This window comes from Cryptomeria japonica, chromosome 4, assembly GCF_030272615.1.
Source record: "Cryptomeria japonica chromosome 4, Sugi_1.0, whole genome shotgun sequence".
Classification (NCBI taxonomy): Eukaryota; Viridiplantae; Streptophyta; class Pinopsida; order Cupressales; family Cupressaceae; genus Cryptomeria; species Cryptomeria japonica.
The window spans coordinates 494835288-494860706 of record NC_081408.1 but is presented as its reverse complement, the minus strand read 5'-3'; the positions used below and the strand labels follow the sequence as shown (position 1 = coordinate 494860706).

The 25419-nt window shown below is 36.8% G+C and overlaps 1 protein-coding gene across 1 annotated transcript in view; it reads right to left on the bottom strand.

Moving 5' to 3' along the window:
* Positions 1-592: 592 nt before the first annotated feature.
* The window catches only part of LOC131060375 (uncharacterized), an 81169-nt gene continuing 56342 nt past the window's right edge, over positions 593-25419 (bottom strand). Inside the window, exon 5 of the mRNA XM_057993568.2 lies at positions 593-1191. Within this exon, the coding sequence (XP_057849551.2) occupies positions 984-1191 (208 nt within the window). The 3' untranslated portion in view covers positions 593-983. The remainder of the gene's footprint in view (positions 1192-25419) is intronic.

Below are 25419 nucleotides of genomic sequence, written 5' to 3'. Positions count from 1 at the left end.
TGCCCCAATGTTTGGTTGTATTGAATGACAAAACCACCTCTAATTACTAAAAGTATAAGGTTGCCGGCAGATACCTAGTTTGTGAATCTGATATGACTTCTAAATTACAGGCTAAGAAATACCATCTCACTCTAAAAATTCCAAATTAACGAGATTTCTAAAAAATTGAGCAGAAATACCGAATCATATTCACTGGTTCAATGCAATCTAGAATGCATTGTTTCAATTTTCGAACAAGAACAAAAATATCCAATTTCAAGTTATCAGTGACATATATATTATTAAGTAGTAAACTTCAAAGAACCAATCATTTGAGAAGGCATTAATTGGATGAGTAGATATTAAATTGCAAATTTCTGACGTCTTGGTATACAAAATTAGTTTGCCAGTTAGTCCCTGCCCAGAAATGGTCTAAGTTGTTTCGATTATTAAAATATTTCACTCATTCAATTTAACATAACGTGTAAGCATTTCATGTCCGGAACTACTTCACATATCAATAAGATAGATTACCGTGCATTTATCTCTCTATTTAGAACTAATACCATGAATATCCCAACTCCCAAGGCACCGTAAGAACATTGAGATTCACTTGTCTATGAAAGGAGAAGAAAAATTGCATATTGAATGATTTTCTAAACAATTGCAAACCGAACAGCAAGTTGTTTCCCATGGAAGAACTTTTTATGTAAGAAACATATATATTTGAAACTTTGATATTACTATTGCACTGGAACAGCTAGTTCACGGGCTATGTTCTGACAAATTTACCTGATTGTCCTAACTTTTTGAGTGTGGCACTTTTTCAGAAGGAAATAAAAGGATAGGCCGGAGAGAAAATATTTGGAGCACTAACAAAATGACTTTCAAGGATCTATCTCTAATTCCGAAAATAGTCCCTCGTAGAAGTCTTAGGAGACATAAATGGAAGTAAAAAATAAAAATAAAGTTTTGCACTGACAGATTAGAAAGGAGATTCCCGATTAGGATAGTTGTGCCTTCCCAGAATTGGAAGCATTGACGCTTGTGACTCTGGACTCTACCTTAGATTCAGAATTTCTTAGCTGTAAAAAAGGTTTTCTCAAGAACCGCCACTTTTGAGGCTTGTTTGATCCCAGAAGCTTCTGCTGCTGCTGCTTACGGAATATTTTGTTGGCACGCCATTTACCACCTCGCCAACCAAGCCCATACCTGTCACGCAACAACCAAGATGAAAATTAATTCCATTCCATTGCACAACAGAAGTACAAAATGACAAGACATACATGAATAGAAGAAACCAGAAAAATTACAATCTAATAGTATACAGGGAGACAAGAGCTTGTCAGCTACAGTAGCAGAAGCACCAACCAAATTATAAATGTGTTCGAGAAAAGAAAGGGCTACTAAAGAATATGATTGTTTTGAATTTCCTATCAGATTATCTGATCTTTACTTTATACCTGTACCATCAGAAGCGATGATCCTATAGGCAAACACTATACAAGTAATCTTTTTGTATTATTTATTATCTAAGTAAAACTTTTAGCACATGAAAATCACTCGAAACAGGTTTTACTTTTAATGCACACCGTTTGATTAAAACAATATTTATTATAAAATCAAAAGTCAAAGTAGGGTCGATTAACAAAACAAATTTATCACACTGAATAGTCAAAAGATAACAAGAAAGGTGAATTATTTAAACAATGCTTTTGTTAATGAGTTGGAGGTATTTTTGTAATGAGATTTTTATGATTCAATTATGTGCTTTTTGAGTCAAATTCATTGATCCATATTTGATGAGTAGTAGTTCATATGAACCCATTTCTCATGAGTCATGACCATGAATGGTCCACTTAGCATTCATTGCATCTAGGTGATATTCATAGGGTTGAACCATCTAGATTTCCTAGCAAGTCACCTATACTCAAACATACTTGACCATGGAGTTTCCCCAAGGTCAAGCTCAAATAGGGTAGCAAGACAAGTGGGTTTGATATTGGGGAGAACTCCATGGTTAAGTGCATTTGAGTCAGATTAGCACTTAGATAGGTGACCTTCTAATAAGTCCTAATATATCACCCCTATGAGCATCACCTAGATGCAATGAGTGCTAAGCAAGCCATTTATGGTCATGAGAGGTTTGTCCATATCGTAGTTATAGACTTGGACTCACCTTGGACTTGGCAAGCTGATTTTTGACTTGGCACCCAAACTTAGCATATTGAAAAAACCATGAGATATATAGATTTCGAAGGATTTCAAACTTGTTTCATGCACCTTTTATTAAACAAACTTTAAAGATGCATAAATTCATCAAACAGAAGCTACTTTGACCATATACATGAGTATACATCAATCACAAGTCTAAAAATGAATTTAAATTTTTAGCTGAAGGAAACAATATTATTAGATGTATAAATTCAAAATTATAAACATTGTCAAATGTGTACAAATCTCATGGATTATGAAATCCATTGCATCAAAACAAAAATCAAAACTGAAAATATAAGTCTATGGCTCAAATAAGCCTGCATCACTTGTCTAACATCATGGAAATTCCTGCATTGGTATCTAATATAACAATTGGATGATGATGAAGCCATGATATATGCATGTCTCAGTGACAGCAAAACCCAAGGGGTCTCGTCATAATCAATCTATTCGTGCTCTATCCTCCTCTACCATGGATATTGCCTTTGCCTCTCAATCCACCTAATCAGCCCATGCAAGATCCTCATCACTGAAGACAGAATCATCAACCTCAGTGATCCAATCTGACTATGGATAAACCTCCTCTAGACTGATGGGAAATAACTCAACTCTCCCAAGAGTGATGGAGATGAAGTTTGTAATGAACATACACAGATCATTCAACCTTTGCCCTACCTCATTGCGCTTATTGGAGTCTATGTGCTCAAACATACTCCAATTGCGTTCACGTCCTGAAGCATTGCATGGTTGGCTCAAGACACAAAACTACCATCCTCTAAAGATTTGGCATATTAGCACCAAACCTTTCCAACAATAAATCTAAAATGAGAAGAAATACAAATCGATCTCCTTGTCTAACTTTGATTTTCACTTTCAATATTAACATAAAAGAGGGAAAAGTTTTTATTTTTAAACTTAAATTATGCCTTTAATAGATTTTTACATGCTGCAATGTCATCTGAGTTGCCATGTCCTTGCCGAAACAGATCATAATCTGTGTCATGCCCCTGCTTGTACGATAACAAAAATAAAATAACATATAATAATTGCAGCCTTCACAATTCTATGATTCCGAATTTACATTATATCCTGGATGGAAGAATATGGCCAATTTCCTTAAAGAATTCGATTAAGATTAATTGGGGAACGATTACCAAAGGTCTGAAATAATAATTAAAACAAACATAAAGCAGTGATAAGCATTGAGTTTCCTAAGGATGGTTAACAAAGGGACACCACCCTTGGTGAGAAGTCGATCCTGAAGCCTGAAATATACTGTGATATCTCTGTATCCTAAAAATTCCCTGGCTTATAGAATTATTTTTCCTTTCCAGAAATGTTATTACATTCAGACTTGAATAATAGATAGGTTTTGAACTACAAACAGATTCAACACCAAACAGTTTGGAAGGCAACTATCATTGATTCTTATTATCAGTGAATTCAGGAATACAGCTTTATAGCTTCAAACAGACTTACATCAACATAAAATCATAGCTCTTACAATGGTTCATGAGTCAAGGGCAGATAGGGGTAGATCGATTTATTGGCGTTGGGAGTCGCCAATCTTTTTGCCTCGCTCTGAAAACTATCTCGCGATAGATGTGTGTCCCCTGCGAACTGAAAGATATGCCGCCGCCGCCAATAGTCTGGTATTCTTCTCCTCAACTATCACTCCCGCAATAGCTACCGCCGTCAAGTATAACATATATAATTTCCAGCAAACGGACTTTGTGCTTTTTTATTATCTCAAACTTCTTCTATTGCCCGATGAAATATCGACCCTTTGCCACTATCACAGCTTCCAAATAAGGGTCAATGATAATAGCATTTAGAATAAAATAACTTTATTTCCCCAAACCACCTAGAGATATAGAAATCTGCAACTCAGTAAATATCCTTATTATTAGACCTTATCTCTGCAAATTTGTCTCCACAGGAGAGACTTCACAAATTTGTGCAAATGTGAACTCCGTCACGAATCCACTCTCAGGAAGAGTCGGGTTTTCGTCCAGCCCTTCTGTCAACTCCTGAATGTTATCATCACTAGAAATCACAAACCGTTTATCAAATCATAAGCATGCCTTACAACTCCCAGTAAGCCTCCTTATAAAGACCTCCAAGAACTTTCTAGAAGATAAGGCTGACTTGAACATTGGAAAACTTTATTTAATAAAGTGACATTATAATATTTTATTTTTTAATTAAATTAATTAATATTAAGTCATCATATGAATATTTTAATTATATTTTGATAACTTAATAAGAATCAAATTTATTAAATGTCACCTTAAAAATTGGGGACATTACAATACCTCCATTCATAAAGGTATACGATGTGATATTACAGGGAAATCCATTCATTGGAGGAGGACATCCATAAAGGATCAAAGAGAACATATCGAATGGGAAGCATCTGATTTGAATCAGAAAATAGCAATAAAGAACTGAAATTCTGATTTATTATCATCAGCCGAAGCTAGTAGCAGAATGAGCTCTTTTCTTTTAGAGCAATGATCACATTGTCAATCTGATAGCACAAGATCAATGAGATGGGATCTGATATATATATATATATATATAGGTATGCAATGTGATTGAGTTTATTATTTAATATTCTCTTATGTATTTTTAAATTAGTTATTAAGGGAATTGCTAATCTATTTAGAATCATAATTATTGGTTTAATGTATCTATTTTTCCTACAAACAATCGTATATGGATTAATAAAGAAACATTATAACGAGTGGCAGAGACTGGTTCCCCCAATATAAGTATACCACCCCAAATTAAATGGTATTGTCTTGGTTGGATGTTCCACGCCCTTGGGCTTAGTTGTGACGAACAATCTCTGGGCGCCCTATCATGTTTTCCCCTCTAATCCATAGTATGGTTGATTGTTGGAAGAGAAATTAGAATAGATCCAAATAGGTGATACTAATCATCATTTCATTAATGTCAATCATTATCTGCTTAAGTTCAATATTTATTATATGACTTGGTTATAGAACGCTGTTGTAAATATATCATATTATTGGTTTTTGTTACTTCTGCACAAAATTCATGTATAACCCATAAGGGGACATTACACTTGCATAAATTAATTATTTAATTAGTTCCATAATTTTGGAAAAGGGGATATGAGAAAATCCACTTTGATATCCTTCTACGTTACCTAGTCCACCACTTAGAACCCCCAAGTTCCAATGCGGTTCGAACCGTGTCCATGTTTGGATGTGGTTCACTGTGGATCCGAGCAGGGTCTGGCCCACTGACTGTAGGTTTGGTCCTGCCGAACCCACGCAGACCCAAGGAGAATTTCACGATCTGCTGGTGAACCCAAAGGCAAATTTGCCATTTTAAAAAAAAAATTGAAGTGTTTTTTTTTGCATCCTTTAAGAAGACTTAAACAAATTGAAACTTCAAGGAGTTATTATGAATGATTTAGCAATAGATAGCTCTTTTGGAAATGTTTTCTCAATAAAATATGCAGAAAGTAAATGGGAAAGGGTTTAGAGAGATTCTAATCTAATCTAAGGATTTCAAAAGATAACAAAGGCTCGGGTGAAATCGACCACACTTTACTTCGCCAACATCAAACAACTACACAAAAGGAGGTGCAATCTTCAAAGGTTGTGCAAAAGATTTTCATATTACCAATGAACACCATCAAAGAACAATGTTCAATCAATAATAGAAGTTAAAAATACACATTCAAGGCTCAGTCCAACCTTACACTGCAAATAAAAATCATCTACCTGCAAAAGGTATGAGCTAATGATCTCACTATGAAACAATGCTATCTATTTCATTCATCTAAGCTCAAAAACAAATCTAATCTAAGTGTGGAAGAGAAACCATGCAACTTCAAAATAACTCAAGTAATCACCAAAATCAATGAATCACTCTTATTATCTTGACAACTTAAAGAAAAAATTTCTTACAAATTCTCCCTCTTTTACAAATGAAGGGGTGAACCCTTTTTATAGGCCCCAAAATGAAAATGGACTGCCCAAATTACAATAAGATCAATGGCTAAGATTTGCCCATACATAACCCTAATTAGGGTTTGACCAAGAGTGACCACATGTGGCGCCAAGTAGTGGGCATGGTCATAAATAAGGAATCATGCCCATTTGCTTTTAATAACCCATCACTCCTAAATTTGGCGTCCACCCTGCATTAAATGACCCTCTAATCCATCAAAGCGCCCACTATGCAATAAATGACCCATTTCTCCATGCATTTAATAGATTCTCGTCCAAAATAGGACAACCATTATTTCTCTCCTTGACGGCAAATGCGATGAATCTAGTCATAATGGCCTCAAGCTCTCCTACGGAGACACTTGGCAAAGTCTCCAATTTGAATTCCAACATAGCAGTATCCTTTTCACAATTAGAGAAAAACTTCTCCCATCTTGGCACAGTCTCCTGAGTCTTGCGCATTGTGCTTGAGAACAAGGAAACATTCTCCAAATGTTCCTTCGAGAAGGATTCCACGAAGAAGAATTCATGCAATCTGTCTTTCAAGTTGTCCACTATCAACTCCTCGTCAGTTAGTCTTTTTGCAAACAATGCTTCGACAATATTGAGGATTTCTTTTTGAACCTTCTTGACCGTTGTCCTCAATAGAGTTGACTCCATATTAGATCTTTCGAAGAATTCCTTCCCAGTACTTATTGCATAGAACCACCGAGGGAAGTCATATGCCTAATTTTCCCTGATGACCTTTCCATCTATTAGCACCTGCCTAGGAATCTCCATGAGTGCCTCAAGACATGGAATAGTCAAGTCTTGATAAAGATGTTTATCCTCCCATGAATTGTCCACGCTTTCCAATCTACCAAAGATAGCCAGGATCCTTCAGTAGAAATGGGCCAAATCCTCAATGAATTTGTAAGTTGTAGTGAAGATGTCTTCTACCCATTCCTTAGAACATTGAGCCATTTTCCTTATTTCTTCAAGTCCATCCATTGACTCCTTCGGAAGAGAAGAGGGAGGAACAAAAATCTGATCTTCCTCTCTAAATGGACACATCAAATGTCGTACATACTCACATAAGGCTTTGTTTTCACTCTTCAACTTCTTATTTTTCTCTTCCACTTTCTTCATCCGCTCCTTGAAGGCTAAGGAAGAATCATCAAATTCTTCTACCACTTGTGCCTTGGTAGCACGCCCCAAGTAAATTGTTGTAACATCATACTCATCTAGAGTAATCTCATTTCTATCCATGTCGACTTTGGGCACAGCCACATGCAAAGTCCTGCATCCTGATTCATCTCTTGTAACGTTAGAGAATTTCTTCGCCACCTTCTTCTCTACTAGCTTGCTTATTCTGTTCAGAAATTCAACAATCTCAAGTGTGGGATCCATTTCTTCCTCTGGCTCCTTCCTCATTCTTTCTTTCAACCAATTTGGAGTGGTTTCCTACTAATCCTATTCTTGTGTAACTTCCTCAAAAGGTCCTACGTCTCCAATTGTTGTTTCCTTGAAACAGTCTTGAACATGTTGTTTTGTATCCAGAGGAAGTTCTTGTCCTTCATTCCTTTGCTCAACAGGCTATCGGGAGGCACTGATACTGAGAATATCTCGTGCTTGTGAAATGTCTTGGTCTTCTTCCTACGACTGATTTCTTGTTACTTCCCTTGTGAAGATGTCGACATACTGCACACTTGAAGAGCTATCAGGCGACTTTGCTTCCTCCAACCTTGGCCTCTTCTATTGTGGTTCCTCCATTTGAACCTCCTCCCTTTTCCTTGCCTGTGAATTCCCAAGAACACTTTTCTCCTTTCCACGTTCTATCCTTTCCTATGGAATTGCTTCTTCTTGGGCCTGAGCTCCTAATGATCCTTCAATGGACTCATCTTGGGATTCCAAGTCTCCCATCAAATTGTAAGTTAGGCAGGCATTCTTTGCCTTCAACTTAGCAATGAGACGTTCAACCCAGTGCCTTGTGAATTTCATAACTGGTCAACTTAAGATATCCAGATCATCAATTTCTGATTCTAACCAGTTAGGTGCTTGAATTGGCTTATCTTTTTCCTTTTCATAATTTGGCTGAACAGTATTCACATCTTCTTCTATCTGGTCTAGCACTTGAATGATTTCACATATTCTTATCAACTTAAGAGGCAATCTGGAAAACACCCCTTTTCTGATTTCATAGTCATCCTTGGTGTTAGCCCAATAATCCTCCAGTTGCATCCTATGCCCGTGCTTCATGCCAGCTATCATCCTTATCATACGAATTGAAATCCGTCCTTGTAGTGTGATGTGCAAGGTGGTAGAACAACAATTCATTCGCTAACTTCTCTATTGCTGCCAATGATGGGCACATTTCATCATAATCTCCCATGATGATCGGAAATACGAGCCCAATCTTCTTCTTCTTCTTAATTTTGTCATAAGCAGTCAACTATCTTGTTACTTCCAACAACACCATTTTATCTATTGGATATCTCAGGAGTCTATAGAGTTGGGCAAAGAATCCTTGGACCTAGATGTAAGTAAATTTTGGAAATTGAATGTACAAGGCCCCATACTTCTTTACCAACTTCCTTGCTTCTTGTGACAACCTTATGTGAACAGCTCCTTGCAAAGATCTGGCAATGTGCATGGTAAAGGTATCACTAGCTTTCTTGAAAGTAGTGTCATACAAGTGCAATTATGGATAGCACTTGTAGACTTTCAGCTATCTTGGACCGCATCCCATGGGTCCTTTGCCTGATAATCTACTGAACTTGCCCATTCTAGACAACATGTAGACAATATAAGAGCTCATGTAGAAGGACTGAGACTGCTTCAAATTCCTCAGCTACTCGTCCAGGTTGTTGCTAATTATTCTTCTCCAATCTACCACCTTTATGGCATCCATTACTTCCTCAACGAAGTAAAACATCTAAGACTCGAAGATGTAAGCCTGTGGACATCCCATAACCTGGCTCATCATCAACACAAGATCACCATATTCTTGCTTGAAGTCCATGACAATGAGCTGCTTGGGCATCTTTGAAATGCAAGGCTTCAAATTTTGCATCCATTTTTAGTTGACAATTCCAATTGCGAGAGATAGACTTTCCAAAACTAGATTTAACTAAAACTAGTAAGTTCTTCCAAACTCCAAATTAGGGCAACTCGGGACACAATGACACTAAAAATAGACACTGCTAAATATAGTAAGTTTGTTTAAATGCAAAACTAGGCCAATCCAGGCGGCAATGAAACTTACTAAAAATAGTAAGTCCTCAGAATTCACTCAAAATTCATTGGTAGCTCCTTTAAGGGTTCTCATTTCAATGCTTTGCTCAAATTTCACAATGCCCTAGGCTACTGACCTCATTTCTAAGTTTGAAGGATAAAACCCCAAAATAGACAATACATGCTTCCAGACTAAGCCAAATTTCTCAAAAACACTTGCAGACTTGGCCAAAATTTCACCAAAACACTTGGGGACTTTGCCAAATTTCATCAAAACACTTGGGGACTCAAGGAGATCGAAGAAAACTGTTGCCAAACCCAAAAGACCAAGTGGACCAAAATGTAGGGGGTCCCCATTTGGAATGGGGTGATGTGTGATTAGGTCACAATAGGACCCTTGGAAACGACATTTCACAATGAGAGTAGAGAAATTGTCGAGCACAACATAGCTAGATGTATCTATGCTAATGGATTGGCATTTAATGTTGTTCGCTCACCTTATTGGCAAAAAATGGTGAGATCAATTGATGAGGCTTCAAAGAGGTTTAAGGGCCTAGGTTATGAGACTGTGTGTACTTCCTTACTGGCAGGGAAATGAAACATGTAGAGGACTGCTTGAAGCTCATCAAGGATTCATGGATTGAAATAGGGGTGTCAATCATATTTGATGGATGTTAAGATGCAAGAAATCACCCACTGATCAATGTTATTGCAGTGTCTCTTGAAGAGGCAATGTATTTTAGAGTAGTGGATTGTGAAGGGCAGGTGAAGGACAGTCCATTTATTGCTAACATTTTTTGCCAAGTTATTCAGGAAGTTGGCCCTCAAAACACTGTTCAAGTTGTAACAGACAATGCCAAAAACTGTAGGGCTGTTGGGTTGTTTGTTGAGGAGTGCTATTCACACATTTTTTGGACACCTTGTGCTGTCCACTAACTCAACCTAATGCTGCAAAAAATTGGCAACAAAGTTGAATGGATCAAATAGGTATATGCTAATGCCGAGAAGATCCAAATGTTCATCACCAACCACCACATGTCACAAGGCATATTTAGACAATTCTGAAGATTGGAGCTGTTGAAGGTAAGTTAAATAGCAAATATGTTTTACTTTAGTTTAACTTTTTAATTTAATTTTAATTTTAATTTTTTATTATTTTGATTTTGAAATAATTTGTTGAGACTTGTTTTGCCTCCAACACACTTGTGTTGAGACAACTTGTTAAGGTTTGTGAGGCACTATCTAGCATGGCAATCAACACTAATTGGAGCATATGGAGGCAATCTAGCACTACAAGGTCAGCAAACATTAGGAGAACGATACTAGATGACACTAGGTGGGATCGTGCTAAGTACCTCCTGAGTATCATAGAGCCTATATCTAGCATGATCCGTTATATTGACATGAATACACCTTGTTTGGATGATGTAGATGATGGCATTGACTCAATGATTGAGAAGATGAAAGTCATCATAAATGAGGAAAAGCAAGATCCCGAAGAAACATTCATCAAAGAACTAAAACAAATCATGGTGGAGAGATGGAACAAAATGACCATTCCATTGCATCTTGTTACCTTTGCATTGAGTGCCAAGTATTATTGTCAACAACTTCTTACTAGCACAAGAGTTGCCCCATATAGAGATCCTGAAGTTGCTCCATATAGAGATCCTGAAGTTGCTCAAGGGTACAATGCAGCACTTTGCAGACTCTTTCATCGTAACATGTGGCCTGTAGTGAGGGCTGAATTCATGAGTTTTGCAAGAAGCACACATGATTGTGGTCTTGAAGCTCTTTGGGACTAGTAGAGGGTTGATGCTCACAGTTGGTGGTACTTCCATGGAGAATCATACCAGCACCTACTATAAATGATATTCAATTCTAAATTCAAGATGCAAGTTATATTCAAGGTTATCTTTTCTTTTAACTATGTATTATATATTTAATATGATAAATCTGATTATCTTCTTTTATATTGCAGGTGAGAGGAGCATGTATTGATTTCGATGTCCTTCTCACAAATGTCGATTGATATTTATATGTAAGCAGGGAGGATCAAGCAATGCCTTGACCGGTCATGTCTTTTAGACATGATCGATCAAGACATTACTTGATCGCACCCTTTGGCTTATCGTAGCATTTACCAATCGATGTATACTTAACTAACCACCCGATACTTAATCGGCGTGTCTATTATATGCAAGACAACCGATACTAATCGGTATGTATTAGTTAATCTCGATAACCATCAATGTTCACGGTTTAATATATCAATCGATATTAATCAGTATTCTATGCTATGAGATTTGCAATCGATGATTATCGATAGTTAAGCATTGATCGAACTTTACAAGTAGATTGAACATATACAAATGAAGAATGATCATCAAATGAAGGAATAATAGCTTGAAGTTTTTCATCATAGTTTATCGATAGGATAAATGATTGAATGAGAGACTTCATTTATCTCTCATTCAATCATTTATCTTACCGAAGCTATCATGCATTAACACTCCCTCTTAGCTAGGTAAGATAAATGAAAACAATATATCAAGCATCACAATTCAAATGATGGTTAGTATTCTTTACACAATTTGACTCTTCAGAAAATCATATCACCTAATCACATGACATGAAAGATAACCTAAACACATGATACAAATGTTCATCACATCAATTTTGTGATGACAGGATATCACCTAAGCATGTGATATCAGTATTGCCTAAACATGCAATACTTAAGGATAAGCATATGAGGATGACTAAATTCTCATCTTATCCAAGTTGTGGTATGTGCACTAACATCTTAGACAAATGTTTTACCACAACACAATCATGGCACATCCATGACATACCAGAGATCCAACATGATAACTGGTTTGGACATCATAAGATCGTCACCTTATAATGTTTACATACAAGTGTTCATTATCTTGAGAGATCATCACCTCTTAGATATGAACCCAAGGGATAAAATCCAAAATGTCCCATCATGACAAAGAAGTTTACACATTAAACATCTTATTGATATGTAAATACAGATTACAAAGCAAATTACCTTTCTATCATACCTAAACCTTTTCTGAAGTGATCAACCTTCACTCTGGAAAGTGGTTTGGTCAGAATATCTGCAATCTGATCTCCTGTACAAACATATTCTAATTGGATCACATTCCTGTCTACCATATCTCGCACATAGTGTTATGGAATCTCAATATGCTTGGATCTATCATGGAACACTGGATTTACTAAAAGCTTTATGCAGCTCTGATTGTCACAATGTATGATAGTAGGTTTCATACGCTCTCCAAACAATCCCACAAGCAACTTCCTAAGCCATACTGCCTCTCGAGCAGCCATGGAAGCTGCAATGTATTCGGCTTCGGTGGAACTCTGAGCCACAAAAGATTGCTTTCTGCTGATCCAGGATATCATGGCTGAGCCTAAACTGAAGCAACACCTTGAAGTGCTTTTCCTGTCAGTCACACTTCTAGCCCAATTTGAGTCTGTAAATCCGTGTAGGTCTAGATCAACTTTCTCATATTTGAGACCAAGGTTTAGAGTACCTTGTAAGTATCTCATAATGCGTTTTACTGCAATCAGGTGGATCTCCTTAGGCTCACACATAAACTGACTCAAGGCATTAACTGCATAACATATATCTGGTCTTATATTTACAAGATACATCAGAGACCCAATCATTTGCCTATATAGAGTAGGATCTGATGGTTGTCATTTTGTTGCTGCTTCCTTAAGTTTATGAAGGTTTGTTTCCATTGGAGAGGTCATGGGTCTACAGTTTAGCATTCCAAATCTCTTCAAAATGTCCAAGGTATATTTACCCTGGTTTAGTATAATGCCATCAGTATTCTACCATACTTCCAACCCTAGGAAGTAATGAAGGAGTCCCAAGGTCTTTCTTACACTTATCTATAAGGTGATCTTTTCCTGTGATTAACAAATCATCAACATATAGAATTAATATTAGCATATCACCTTTGTTTTGCTTATAGTGGAGATTAGGATCTGCATCATTCTCGGAGAAGCCTAATTTTGAGAGATAGATATCAATTCTTTCATACCAGGCCCTGGGAGCCTGTTTAAGCCCATAGAGAGCTTTCTTGAGTCTACACACATGTGACTCTGCATCATGAATCTCAAACCCTTCAGGTTGCTCTACGTATACCTCCTCTGAGATCTCACCATTAAGAAATCCTGTCTTAACATCCATCTGATGAACTTTCCATCCCTTTGATGTTGCAATGGCTAAGACTGCTCTTATTGAAGTTTATTTGGCTACAGGTGCAAATGTTTCCTCATAATCAATTCCTTCCTTTTGAGAAAACCCTCTGGCTACAAATCTAGCCTTATGTTTCTCAATGCTGCCATCTGCAACGTGTTTGATTTTAAAGAGTCATTTGGAGGTGACAACAGATTTCCCAGTCGGCCTAGGAACAATTTCCCAAACATCATTTTTCATAATGGATTGGTATTCTTCAGACATGGCATTCTTCCATACTTGATGTTTAAGTGCATCTCTGCTCTTGAGAGATTATTCAGGAGAGCGACATAGTTGGTCAGTTTGTTAGGCCTTTTGCTTTCTCTGAAAGTCCCTAAAGGGGCAGCATACTTCTGAGCTTCTTCTATAGTTTTGGTGGCCCATAGTGGTCTTTTCTTGAAATTTTCTCTAGGTGGGTTTTGAGTTTCATTTTCATTTTCCTCAAGACTCTCCCTCTGAAGCTCAAGAGCAAGGTCTTCATCTATGCTAGGGGTAGGGATATAGACTTCAGGTTCTAGTGAGCTTTGGGCTCTTTTGAAGGCTAAGTCTTCTTCAAAGATTACATCCCTACTTAGTTCAATATTCTTTTGACTAGGTATATAGATCCTGTAGGCCTTGGAGGTTTCACTATATCCTACAAGTATTCCCCTTTTTCCAGAAGGCTCTAATTTAAATCTTTTCTCCTTAGGTACATGAATATAGACAGGGCACCCAAATATCCTAAGGTGGCTGATATCTGGTTTTGATTTAGTAAAGACTTCCTCAGGGGTTTTATCTTCAAGATGGGAGTGAGGGCATCTGTTTTGAATATATACAGCAGTGCTAGTCGCTTCTGCCCAGAGATTTACATTTAGATTCTGATCAAGAATCATAGCTTTGGCAGCTTCTAAGATTGTCCTATTTTTCCTCTCACCTACCCCATTTTGTTGAGGATTATAAGGTATTGTTAACTCCCTCTTAATCCCTGAATTTTTACAAAAATCTTTAAATAATTATGATGTGTATTCCCCCCCATTATCAGTTCTTAGGGTTTTAATTTTATTTCCTGAGTAGTTCTCTGTTAGTGATTTGAATTCTTTAAACCTATTGAGGATCTCTTCTGATTCTTTACATTTCAGAAAGTAGATCCAAGTTTTCCTAAGTAGTCATCAACAAATATTACACAATACAAAAATCCCCCTAAGGAAGGTACGGACATAGGTCCACATACATCAGAATGAACTAACCCTAAAATTTTACTTGTTTTCCTAGTACTATTTTGAAAAACACCCTTAGTATTTTTACCTAGGGCACATCCTTTGCATGCCCCTGAATGATATTGCTTTAACTTAGGCAGGCCTGTGACAAGGTTTCCCATTGATGATAAAACTCTAAAATTTAGGTGACCTAGTCTTCTATGCCAGACTTCATTAGCATCTGTAGTTTCATGGATTAGGGCTAAGTTGGGCTCTGTGCACAGCTCATACAAGTAGCCTTGTCTTTGACCAATGGTTTTAGCTTTCTTGATGGATGAATTCTTTGGCCAAGCCAACACTCTGTTGTCCATGAAGGTCACTCTGTATCCATTATCCTCTAGTGCTGATATGGAGACTATGTTTCTCTTGATGCCTGGGACATATAGTACTCCTTTAAGTTGTAATGATACACCTGACTTTAGTTTGATGGTGCAGGTTCCAACTCCTCTGACTGGATGTGTGGAGTCATCTCCGATAGTCACTTCCTCATTATTCTCCTCTACAATGGAGTCTAGCACTTCTCTGAATCCTGTAATGTGTCTGGATGAGCCACTGTCGATCACCCAGGAGTTAACTTTGTTTGATGCTTGGTTTGTAAGTGCTGAATAGAGTACATACTTCTCGAAGTCTTCTTCCCTTTTAGATTTTCCTGTTTTGGCAAATGTGGCTTGTTGTTTGGCTCTTTCTGGACATTTGGCAACATAGTGCCCAAATTTGTCACATCTGTAACATTGAATTTGTGAAAGGTCCTTCTTGAAGGTGTTATTGCCATGACGACCTTTTCTCTTCCTAAATTGTTTCTGCTTGCTTTTCTTGTTTGAGTTTGTATTCATTTAGAACTTGAAGATCTTCATCTATATTCTTTTGCTTGATCCCTTTCTTATTTAACCTTGATTCTTCTTGGAGACAGTCTGCCTTTAGCCTATCGAATTTTGGAAATTCATCCCTTGCACTGATGCTTTGGACGAATGTTTCCCATATACTAGGCAACCCATCTAGAGCAATGAGTGTTAATTCTTTGCTTTGGATCTCATATCCAAGAGTTGCTAGTTCATCCCTTAGGGCTGATATTCGCATGAAGTAGGCATTGACTGATTCTCCTTTGATCATGGCTATGTGATTTATTTCTCTTTTTAAAGCCAAGGTTCTACTGGCATTGGATATCTCAAATGCATCTTCAAGTGCTTTGAACATGTTGTAGGTCGTTTCATGTTTCCTTATAATGGGCATAATATTATTTTTCACCCCATCAATTATGATTTTGATGGCCTTTTCATTTCCCTCTCTCCAGGTTGTTTTGTCAGGTTCAGTATCAAATTCTGCAGTTTCAGTTTTTACAAATGATTTGACTTTATTTTCTTTTACAATCATCTGAATTCTGAACTTCCATGCTGAGAAGTCATCACCTCCTCCGAGTCTATCTTCAAATCTGATAGCGCTAGCCATTAGAAGAATTGTGATGTTGAATATATGCTTGTTTTGAATTTTTCACAAAATTGAACAGCCTCAGGTTTGATTTAACCTGGCTCTGATACCATGTAAATGATATTCAATTCTCAATTCAAGATGCAAGTTATATTCAAGGTTATCTTTTCTTTTAACTATGTATTATATATTTAATATGATAAATCTGATTATCTTCTTTTATATTGCAGGTGATAGGAGCATTTATTGATTTCGATGTCCTTCTCACAAATGTCGATTGATATTTATATGTAAGCAGGGAGGATCAAGCAATGCCTTGACCGGTCATGTCTTTTAGACATGATCGATCAAGACATTACTTGATCGCACCCTTTGGCTTATCGTAGCATTTACCAATTGGTGTATACTTAACTAACCACCCGATACTTAATCGGCGTGTCTATTATATGCAAGACAACCGATATTAACCGGTATGTATTAGTTAATCTTGACAACCATCAATGTTCACGTTTTAATATATCAACCGATATTAATCAGTATTCTGTGCTATGAGATTTGTAATCGATGATTATCGATAGTTAAGCATTGATCGAACTTTACAAGTAGATTGAACATATACAAATGAAGAATGATCATCAAATGAAGGCACAATAGCTTGAAGTTTTTCATCATAGTTTATCGATAGGATAAATGGTTGAATGAAAGACTTCATTTATCTCTCATTCAATCATTTATCTTACTGAAGCTATCATGCATTAACACCTACAATCTCTTGCCGTCAAAATTTTATCGCAAGTTCTTAGTTTTATTTTAAAAAAATTATGTTGTGCTTTTAAGTTTACTGTTTTATTTATATTATAGTTGTATTTATAACTCTTATGTCTCTAATTTCAAAATCTTGATAGGTTGCTAGTTCATCTTCATCTGAAATGAATTGAAGCACATACTCCTTCATCCACTAAATAAAGTGCAATAGACTACACTCCAAAAAGGCAAAGTACTTGGTGTTTGTACCTTCAGCTCCTCATACACAGAAAAATCCTACAAACAAGGGGAGACAAAGCAGTGGATATTGATTCAGAGCATGCTGAGTTGGATGATTCAGTTTCCTGCCTTGCTGCACTTGGAGGTGGCGATGACCATGAGCTACCTAGTGGTCATGAGTCTACGAATGTTAGTACTACTGCCGATGCTAGTGTGAGTGCCAATGCCACTATTTGCGATTCTTCTAATTTACCACTGCATATGGAGGATGATGATATTTTTGATGACCCATATGATATTTGATCAGTGATGGCTGATTTTTTACGCTTGATGTTATTATTTTTGAGCTAAAACATTAACATGGTGGTGTATTTCGCTATGTTATTTGAACTAAAACTTTAACATATATCATGATAGTAGAATTTTGACTATTAATATGGTGGTGTATTTTGCTATGTTATTTGACTATTAGCATAGTGGTGTATTTTGAACTTAATTACTGCTGCATATATGTACATAGTTTTTATTTTTATATGTTTTTGTAGAGTCGAACCCAGAATGTATCCAACCTCCCAAAAAAATTTTTGGCCAAACCCGTGAACTGAACCCAAGCCCAAAACAGAACCGGCAACTTAGATATCCTTCATTAATTGTTTGAGGACCCAATTATAAAGAAGCCGAAGCGACAATCCAGAATTACAATGACCACAAAAAAGAATTTGATCATTGAAACAGCCATTCCATCAGAATAAATCCATTCAAGTTTCAAAGCCCACCAATTTTCAAATTATCAAGATAAATTTGGGGCCAAGTACTTGTCATGGAGATGTGAATATGTTAGAGGTGGTCACGAGGAACATTAAGGAGAAGGCTATTTAAGATGGAGAGGATAAAGCAGCCTTCAAGGATGAAGTTAAGCATCTCAAAATGTATATCACTCATCTTTTGCAATCCACTTAGAAGCCCACAATGTTTGTGCCCCAGGTTATGAACTCTACCAAAGATCAAAAGTGGCTAGATCATCTAGTTGTGTACAATAAGAATTTGAAGAACTAGCTTGAAACATTTGTCGTTAAGGTACAAAAGTGTTGTAAAATTTGTACCAATTGATAGTAAGTACAAAAAGGTTATTCAAGGGATTGAGGATAGTGAAAAGTGCATAATAGAGACACTTCCATTATGAGAAAATTGCCAATAAAACTTAAGCAAAGCTAGGCTTTGAAATTGAATAAAGAGAAAATAGATAAGGTATTTATAGAGAAAGGGTTATTGAAAAAAGGCAGGTTATTCCAAGTAGAAAAAAATATTTATGGAGTTGCAATTCAAATTCCATCTAAATGTGTTGTTGAGTCATCCACAACATAGATCAAGTGCAAGGAGAATCCCAACAATTTTTTAGAGAAAAGTTTCGCAAGGATTGGCATGTGGACAAATTGTATATTTTAAGTATTAAAATTCACTTCCAAAAGGCAGAGAAAAAATTAAAGACTTTGAAAAATAAATTTTTGAAGCTGAGTTTATTCTTCAAACTCAGATTGTGCAAGTAGATTCGATGTTAATTTTGGGAGAAGCCAAGGTGGATCAATTCCTTCAAAATTTGCAAAATCTTTTAGTACCAAAGAATTCCAATGGGGATGTTGGGTAGCTATTTTTGGCTATCCTTATTTTTAGCACGATTGGCTATTTCAAAGGAAATCCATTTTTGGGAGAGATTTATGTTTTTGAGGAAAATCTATTCCTAGATTTCTTATCACGCAAATGGCATTAACTTTGGGTGATATTTTATTAGTTTTTGTAATAATCTCAACTATCAGTTTAATTGATATGTTACATGCTTTAGAATTAATTTTAGTGGCTAAGATTAATTTATAATTAAGCTTGCATTTATGCAAAGCAATTCCTAGGATAGAAAAAGCAGTAAAATTCTCTTAATTAATTCTCATGCAATACTTTGTTAACAATATAACTAAGTACCTTTTAGCAATTGGTTAATGGCAATTTTCTAACCTGCTTATTGCTGAAATTGTTGTTTACAAAGTTATTAGCCTTGCAGTTGTTCAAGTTGTGATTTTAAGTGTTTTCTATAATTTAACAAGCTTTATATCACTAAAGTTATTGGAAAGAGTATTGTGGCTTTGTACACAATCCTTCATATTTAATTCATTAACTGTGTTTATGTTTGTGTATTTGTTCATCAAATCCAATTTTTTGCAATTTATGGTTTATATCTCTACAATAGATAGAAGTATATAAAAGGAAATTCTTATCTAGTGCAAATGTGTTGAAAATGCTTTGCACTCTAAATTAAGAATACAAAAGGACAAATTTGTAATTGCGTTTGTTTGTATTGAATACCTCTAAAATCCTTAGATTTTAGTACACAAGGAGCTGCCCCTTACAAATAGAAGAACAGTTTGCCATACATGCTATTCCATTCTGTATTGTATTGATACATGTGAAATAAAATGCAACACTCTGCATCTTGCTGACTTGCTCTATACCAAAATAGCTTTGTTTGCTTTATGCTTGTTTGATTTAGTGCACTTTAGGCTAAGATCGCTAAGAAGAAATTTGCAGAGCTTTCCAAACCAAATTTTGATCTCCTTGAATCGCTCAAAATCCATTTTTTAAGAAATGATTGTTGTTCCATTTCTATATTCAAGTCAACAAAGATTAGGGTAAAAAATTGATGATATTTGTTGGTGTTGGAAATAAGCCACACCCGGACCGACGATGGACTGGTCCAAGAGGGGCCAGTAGCTTAGTGGTAGAGCACTCCAACAGCGTATGGAAGGTCCTAGGTTCGAGTCCTAGTTGGTCCATGTCTCAACATGATATCGGAGCAACGCTGATCGAACCTAAGGCATTCAAATTTGAGAAGTTCAAATCGAAGATATAAACATCACATTTTCCATGGCTAATGCTATCAGATTTGAGGACAGACTTGAAGGAGGCAATAATTTCTCAGCATGGAAATTCAGAATTAAGATGATTCTAAAAGAGAATAAAGTTGAATCATTTGTAAGAGTTGAATCTAAAGAACCAGAGAATGAACCTGACAAATCGACATGGATTGAGGAAAATGAAAAAGCCATGAAGATCATAGTCGATGGAGTGAGAAATCACATTATGCCAATAATAACAAAGCATGAGACTGCCTACCATATGTTCAAAGCACTCGAAAGTGCATTCGAGATGAACAATGCAAGTAGAACCCTAGCTCTAAAAAGGGAAATAAATCATATAAGTATAAACAAAAGAGAGTCAATCAATGCATACTTTATGCGGATATCAGCCTTAAGGGATGAACTGGCAACGCTTGGATATGAGATCCAAAGCAAAGAGCTAATGCTCATTGCTCTAGATGGGTTGCCTAGTACATGGGAAACATTCGTCCAAGGCATTAGTGCAAGGGCTAAATATCCAAAATTTGATAGGCTAAGAGCAGATTGTCTTCAAGAGGAGTCAAGGTTAAACAAGAAGGGGATCAAGCAAAAGAACATAGATGAAGATCTCCATGTTCTAAATACCAACTCCAACAAGAAAAGCAAGAAGAAACATTTCAAGAAGAGAAAGAACCAACATGAGAAAATGTCATCTACAGCAATCTAAAATATAAGAAGCAACAGTCAATAACTGTAAAAGAATATCAAACCTCCTACAACTTAGATTTGAACATAAGTTTGAATAACATTCACATGGTATCAGAGCCAGGTCCAAGCTAGGATCCTCAAGCACACTAGAGGTGTGGCTTAAGGGGGGGTGTTGGTGTTGGAAATAAGCCACACCCAGACCGACGATGGACTGGTCCAAGAGGGGCCAGTAGCTCAGTGGTAGAGCACTCCAGCAGCGTATGGAAGGTCCTAGGTTCGAGTCCTAGTTGGTCCATGTCTCAACAATATAACTCAACAATGCAAATTATCCCTCATCAAATTTTCCAGAACTTCAGTCAGTCCAGCTACCAATATGTTAGCTGACCTTTATAAAGAGCAAAGGTTAGCTTATCAAATCTCTCCTTCCTTTAATTATGAGCTTCATTAAAAAGCCCACTTTCCATGTATTGGACTTTGATTTGAATTTTTTATTTCATTTACTTATCATCAATTTCCAGTCCTCTTCTATAACTAAATTGGGAATTCCTATATGTGAGAAACTTCTAGCAAGGCTATCTTTCTATGAAATTGTTAGAATTGTCACCAAGACTTAATCATCCTGGCTTTTATAAAATGTCCTTCAAGGTCTTCCTATGATATCCCAATCCTACTATATTCTTGGTTGTGTATGCTTGCATCATCAAAATTAAGCTCTAGAAATGGGGAATGGGGTGAGTCCATTTGCATCATAAAGAGAGGAACTTTTGGTAGGGAGAAGCATGTTGAGAACCATAAAGGTTATTAGGTTTGTGGACTAGCATTATGTTCGTAAGCTGCATGATATGGGTGACTTTGGATATTTGGTCTTCACTTTCAGATATACAAGAGTCCTGTTCAACCCATATATTCCAACACAATATAGTGCGATCCAGGACACTAACTGCACATAAGAGTGTCGCCTAATTTCCCATAGAGTGACTAAAACTAGATTCTAAAATATTCTATGCTACCAATTTTGATATTCTTGCTCTACTTGAAAGTAACTAAAAAATTATTATGGTAATGTTATTTGTTGTTTCTTCAATTTTCTCATACAAAACAATAACCCTACTAGGGACATGTTGTGACCATTTCACACATCGCCCCATTAGAATGGGGACTCCCTCTTTTTGCTTGTTTTTCTCTCTGCTTTTTAGGTTTTTGAGTGAGTGAGTGGTTTGCCTGGGTTGGTTAGATTAGGGCTAATCCTTGGAAGCTCGTTTTAGGGTTTCTTTCAAGCTGAGTCTAGCCTAGTTTTGGGAAGTTGTTGATCGTCTGCCTGAAACCTCAAGTTTACCATAATGAAGCATGCCTTTCAGGAGAGTCAAGTTGGTTAGATCAAGGAACAGGGTGAATAGGTCTCAGGTCAAGTTAGGTCTTGATTGAGAGTTTTCTTGTCAGAGTCTTGTTTGTCTCCCGGTTTGAGTCAATGAGACAAGGGAGTTGATTTGGTCAAGTTAAATGGAGAATGAAGTGAATCAAGGTAACATCTAGCCTGAAAAGGGAAATTTCGCTCCTGACCCTTCCAAAGGGTCTAGAGCAAAATTTTGAAAGGTTCTCATTTTTGCCTAGTGAAAAGCAGGATCTTGATGGAGATACATGAGGAAAGTCTATGTTTGCATTTCAAAACGTCCAGAATCAAGCTTAAGACAAGATTTTCGCTCCTGACCCTTCCAGAGGGTCCAAGGCGAAAATCCTTGTAGACCTCCTTTTTTCTTCTCATTTTTGACTAAGTAGGGCATGTTTGAAGGTGAATTGATATGTTCTTTCCTGGAGAGGAAGTTGATGGATTTTGAAGAGCAAGATTGATGCCTAAAGGAGATTTTCGCTCTTGACCCTTCCAAAGGGTCTAGAGCGAATTTCATCCTAAACCCTATTTCTTGCCTTGGATAGACTTGCAACCTTGTTCTTAGCTTGGAAAATGACCTAACTTTGCCTTGTGAGGTAGTTTGAAACTTGAAAACTGAGCAATTTGGCCTGGAATGGAGATTTCGCTCCTAACCCTTCCAAAGGGTCCAGAGCGAAAATCTCTATAAGAGATATTTCTTGCCTTGTTTGGTCAAATTGAGGTGTCTAAGACATGATGAAAGGAAGAATCAACATATTGAAACCCTTGGGCATGTTTAAAAATTGTGAAAATGAAGGATTCTGGCCAGGAAAGGAAATTTCGCTCCTGACCCTTCCAAAGGGTCCAAAGCGAAATTCCTTGTAAATCTATTTTTTTAGCCTTTCTTGGACATGAAACCTTGTTCCTAGGACAATAAAAGATGAAATCCCACCTAGCAAAGAAGTTTCAAGAAAAAAAAAAATGAAGATTTTTGGTCAAGATTGAGAATTTCGCTCCTGACCCTTCCAAAGGGTCTAGAGCGAATTTTCTCAAAGCTTCTTTTGGCTATCAAGTTTTGCTAGGACAAGTGTGGGATAACGTAAAATCAAGAGGGAATTGCCCCTGGGAGTGACTTGAAGTGCTAAGAAATCATTGAAAAGTGAAGGAATTGAGCCAAATAGTGAATTTCGCTGCTGACCCTTCCAAAGGGTCCAGAGTGAAATTCCTAAAAACACCTATTTTCATTGCAAGGTCAAGACAACTTTTTGGTTTTTATGGGCTTGAATGGGTGTGAGGAGGTGTGTTTTTGCCTTTTGAAGATGATTGAGGTTGAAAAAATGAAGGAATTGAGCCTAAGAGAGATTTTCGCTCCTGACCCTTCCAAAGGGTCCAGAGCGAAAATCCTAAAAACTATCCTTTCTTTCAAATTTTGGGCAAAACTAAGCTTAGACAAGGGTGTGAGAAGGTATTTGGATTGCCTTAGAGTGGAATTGGGTTGCTAAAAATGCAAGTTTTGAAGACAAATGAAAATTTCGCTCTTGACCCTTCCAAAGGGTCCAGAGCAAAATTTCTAGATCCTCCTTCATCCTTACAATTTAAGACAAGATTTTGGTTTTCATGACTTGGAGAGAAGTGAGGCAAGATGTTTTATGCCTTGGAAGTGATTTGAAGATGAAAGGATCGGAAAATTACCCTAAAACCTAATTTTCGCTCGACCCTTCCAAAGGGTCCAGAGCGAAAATCCTAAAACCAATGTATTCCTTTCAAGTTTATGCTAAGACAAGACTAGACCAAGGTAGAAATTGTCCTTGAGACCACCTTTGAGTGGATGTTTGTTTCAAAAAATGATGATTCTAGGTCAAAGAAGGATTTTCGCTCCTGACCCTTCCAAAGGGTCCAGGGCGAAAATTCCTAAATACCCCATTTTGCCTTGCAAGAACAAACCAAACTTGGGTGGAGTGAATGAAGAAGACTATTGCCTAACCTTGTGAGGTCGATTGAAGTTAAAATGATGGAGGAGTAAGCCCAAGCAAGGAAAATCGCTTCTGACCCTTCCAAAGGGTCCAGGGCAAAAAACATCAAAGTCACCTTTTCCTCCAAAGTTTAAGTAAAACTAGGCATGGACTACAATGATAGAACCCATTTAGAATGCCTTGGAAAGATTTGGATTTTCAAAAAATGAGAATCTTGAGCTTAGGAGAGAATTTCGCTCCTGACCCTTCCAAAGGGTCCAGAGTGAAATTCCCAAAAAGGTGGTATTTCCTTCAAAACATTGATGAGTCAACTCAGTGATTGAGATGAATATACACTGGAGATTGCCTTGAAGGAGGTTAATGATCAAACTAAGGTGAATTTTAAGCTAAAAAGTAAAAATCGCTCCTGACCCTTCCAAAGGGTCCAGGGCGAAATTCACATTTTCACCTAATTTCCTCATGAGAAATGCTAAAATTTGAAATGCAAGACTTTGATTAGGTCAAAACAAGCATGAGCTCACCTTCCGGAAGATTTTGGAGTCAAGAAAATGAGATATTCAGGCCCAAATTTGAAAAATCGCTCCTGACCCTTCCAAAGGGTCCAGGGCGAAATCATCAAAAAGCCTATCATTCAACCTTGTTGGATTAAGTCAAAGGCAAATTGCAAGATTGTGAAGACAAGGGCATGGGAATTTGCAAATCTAGGTTGGAAAATTTTGGGAAAATTTTGACTCATGAAGTGAGCAAGTCTGGATGTGAGGTTCAAATAAGTCTTGAAATGGTTTAGGCCTTCATCACTCTAGATATTTCAATACCTAAGGAGGAAAGAAGCTTCATTGAGCCTTGATCAAACCTCAATATTCCTCAATTTTCACTAAATTTGCCAAATTTAAGACATTTTGGGAAGCTAAATCAAGTTCGCATAATTTAAGGCCTTTATAATTGAATTAATTAATTTTCAAGCCTTAAAATAAACAAAAAATTCACCTTGGAAGCCTTGTATTTAATTTTAAAATTTTAAAAATTGAGGTGAGCGCTCAAGCCTTTTATTTTGTCTCTTTAGGCAAGTTGGCCTCCTTTTAAGTGGGATTGTATTGTATTTTATTGCTAAATACCTAAGTCGGCCTCAAGGATAATTAGGGTGAGCGCCCTATATATGGGAGGTATAT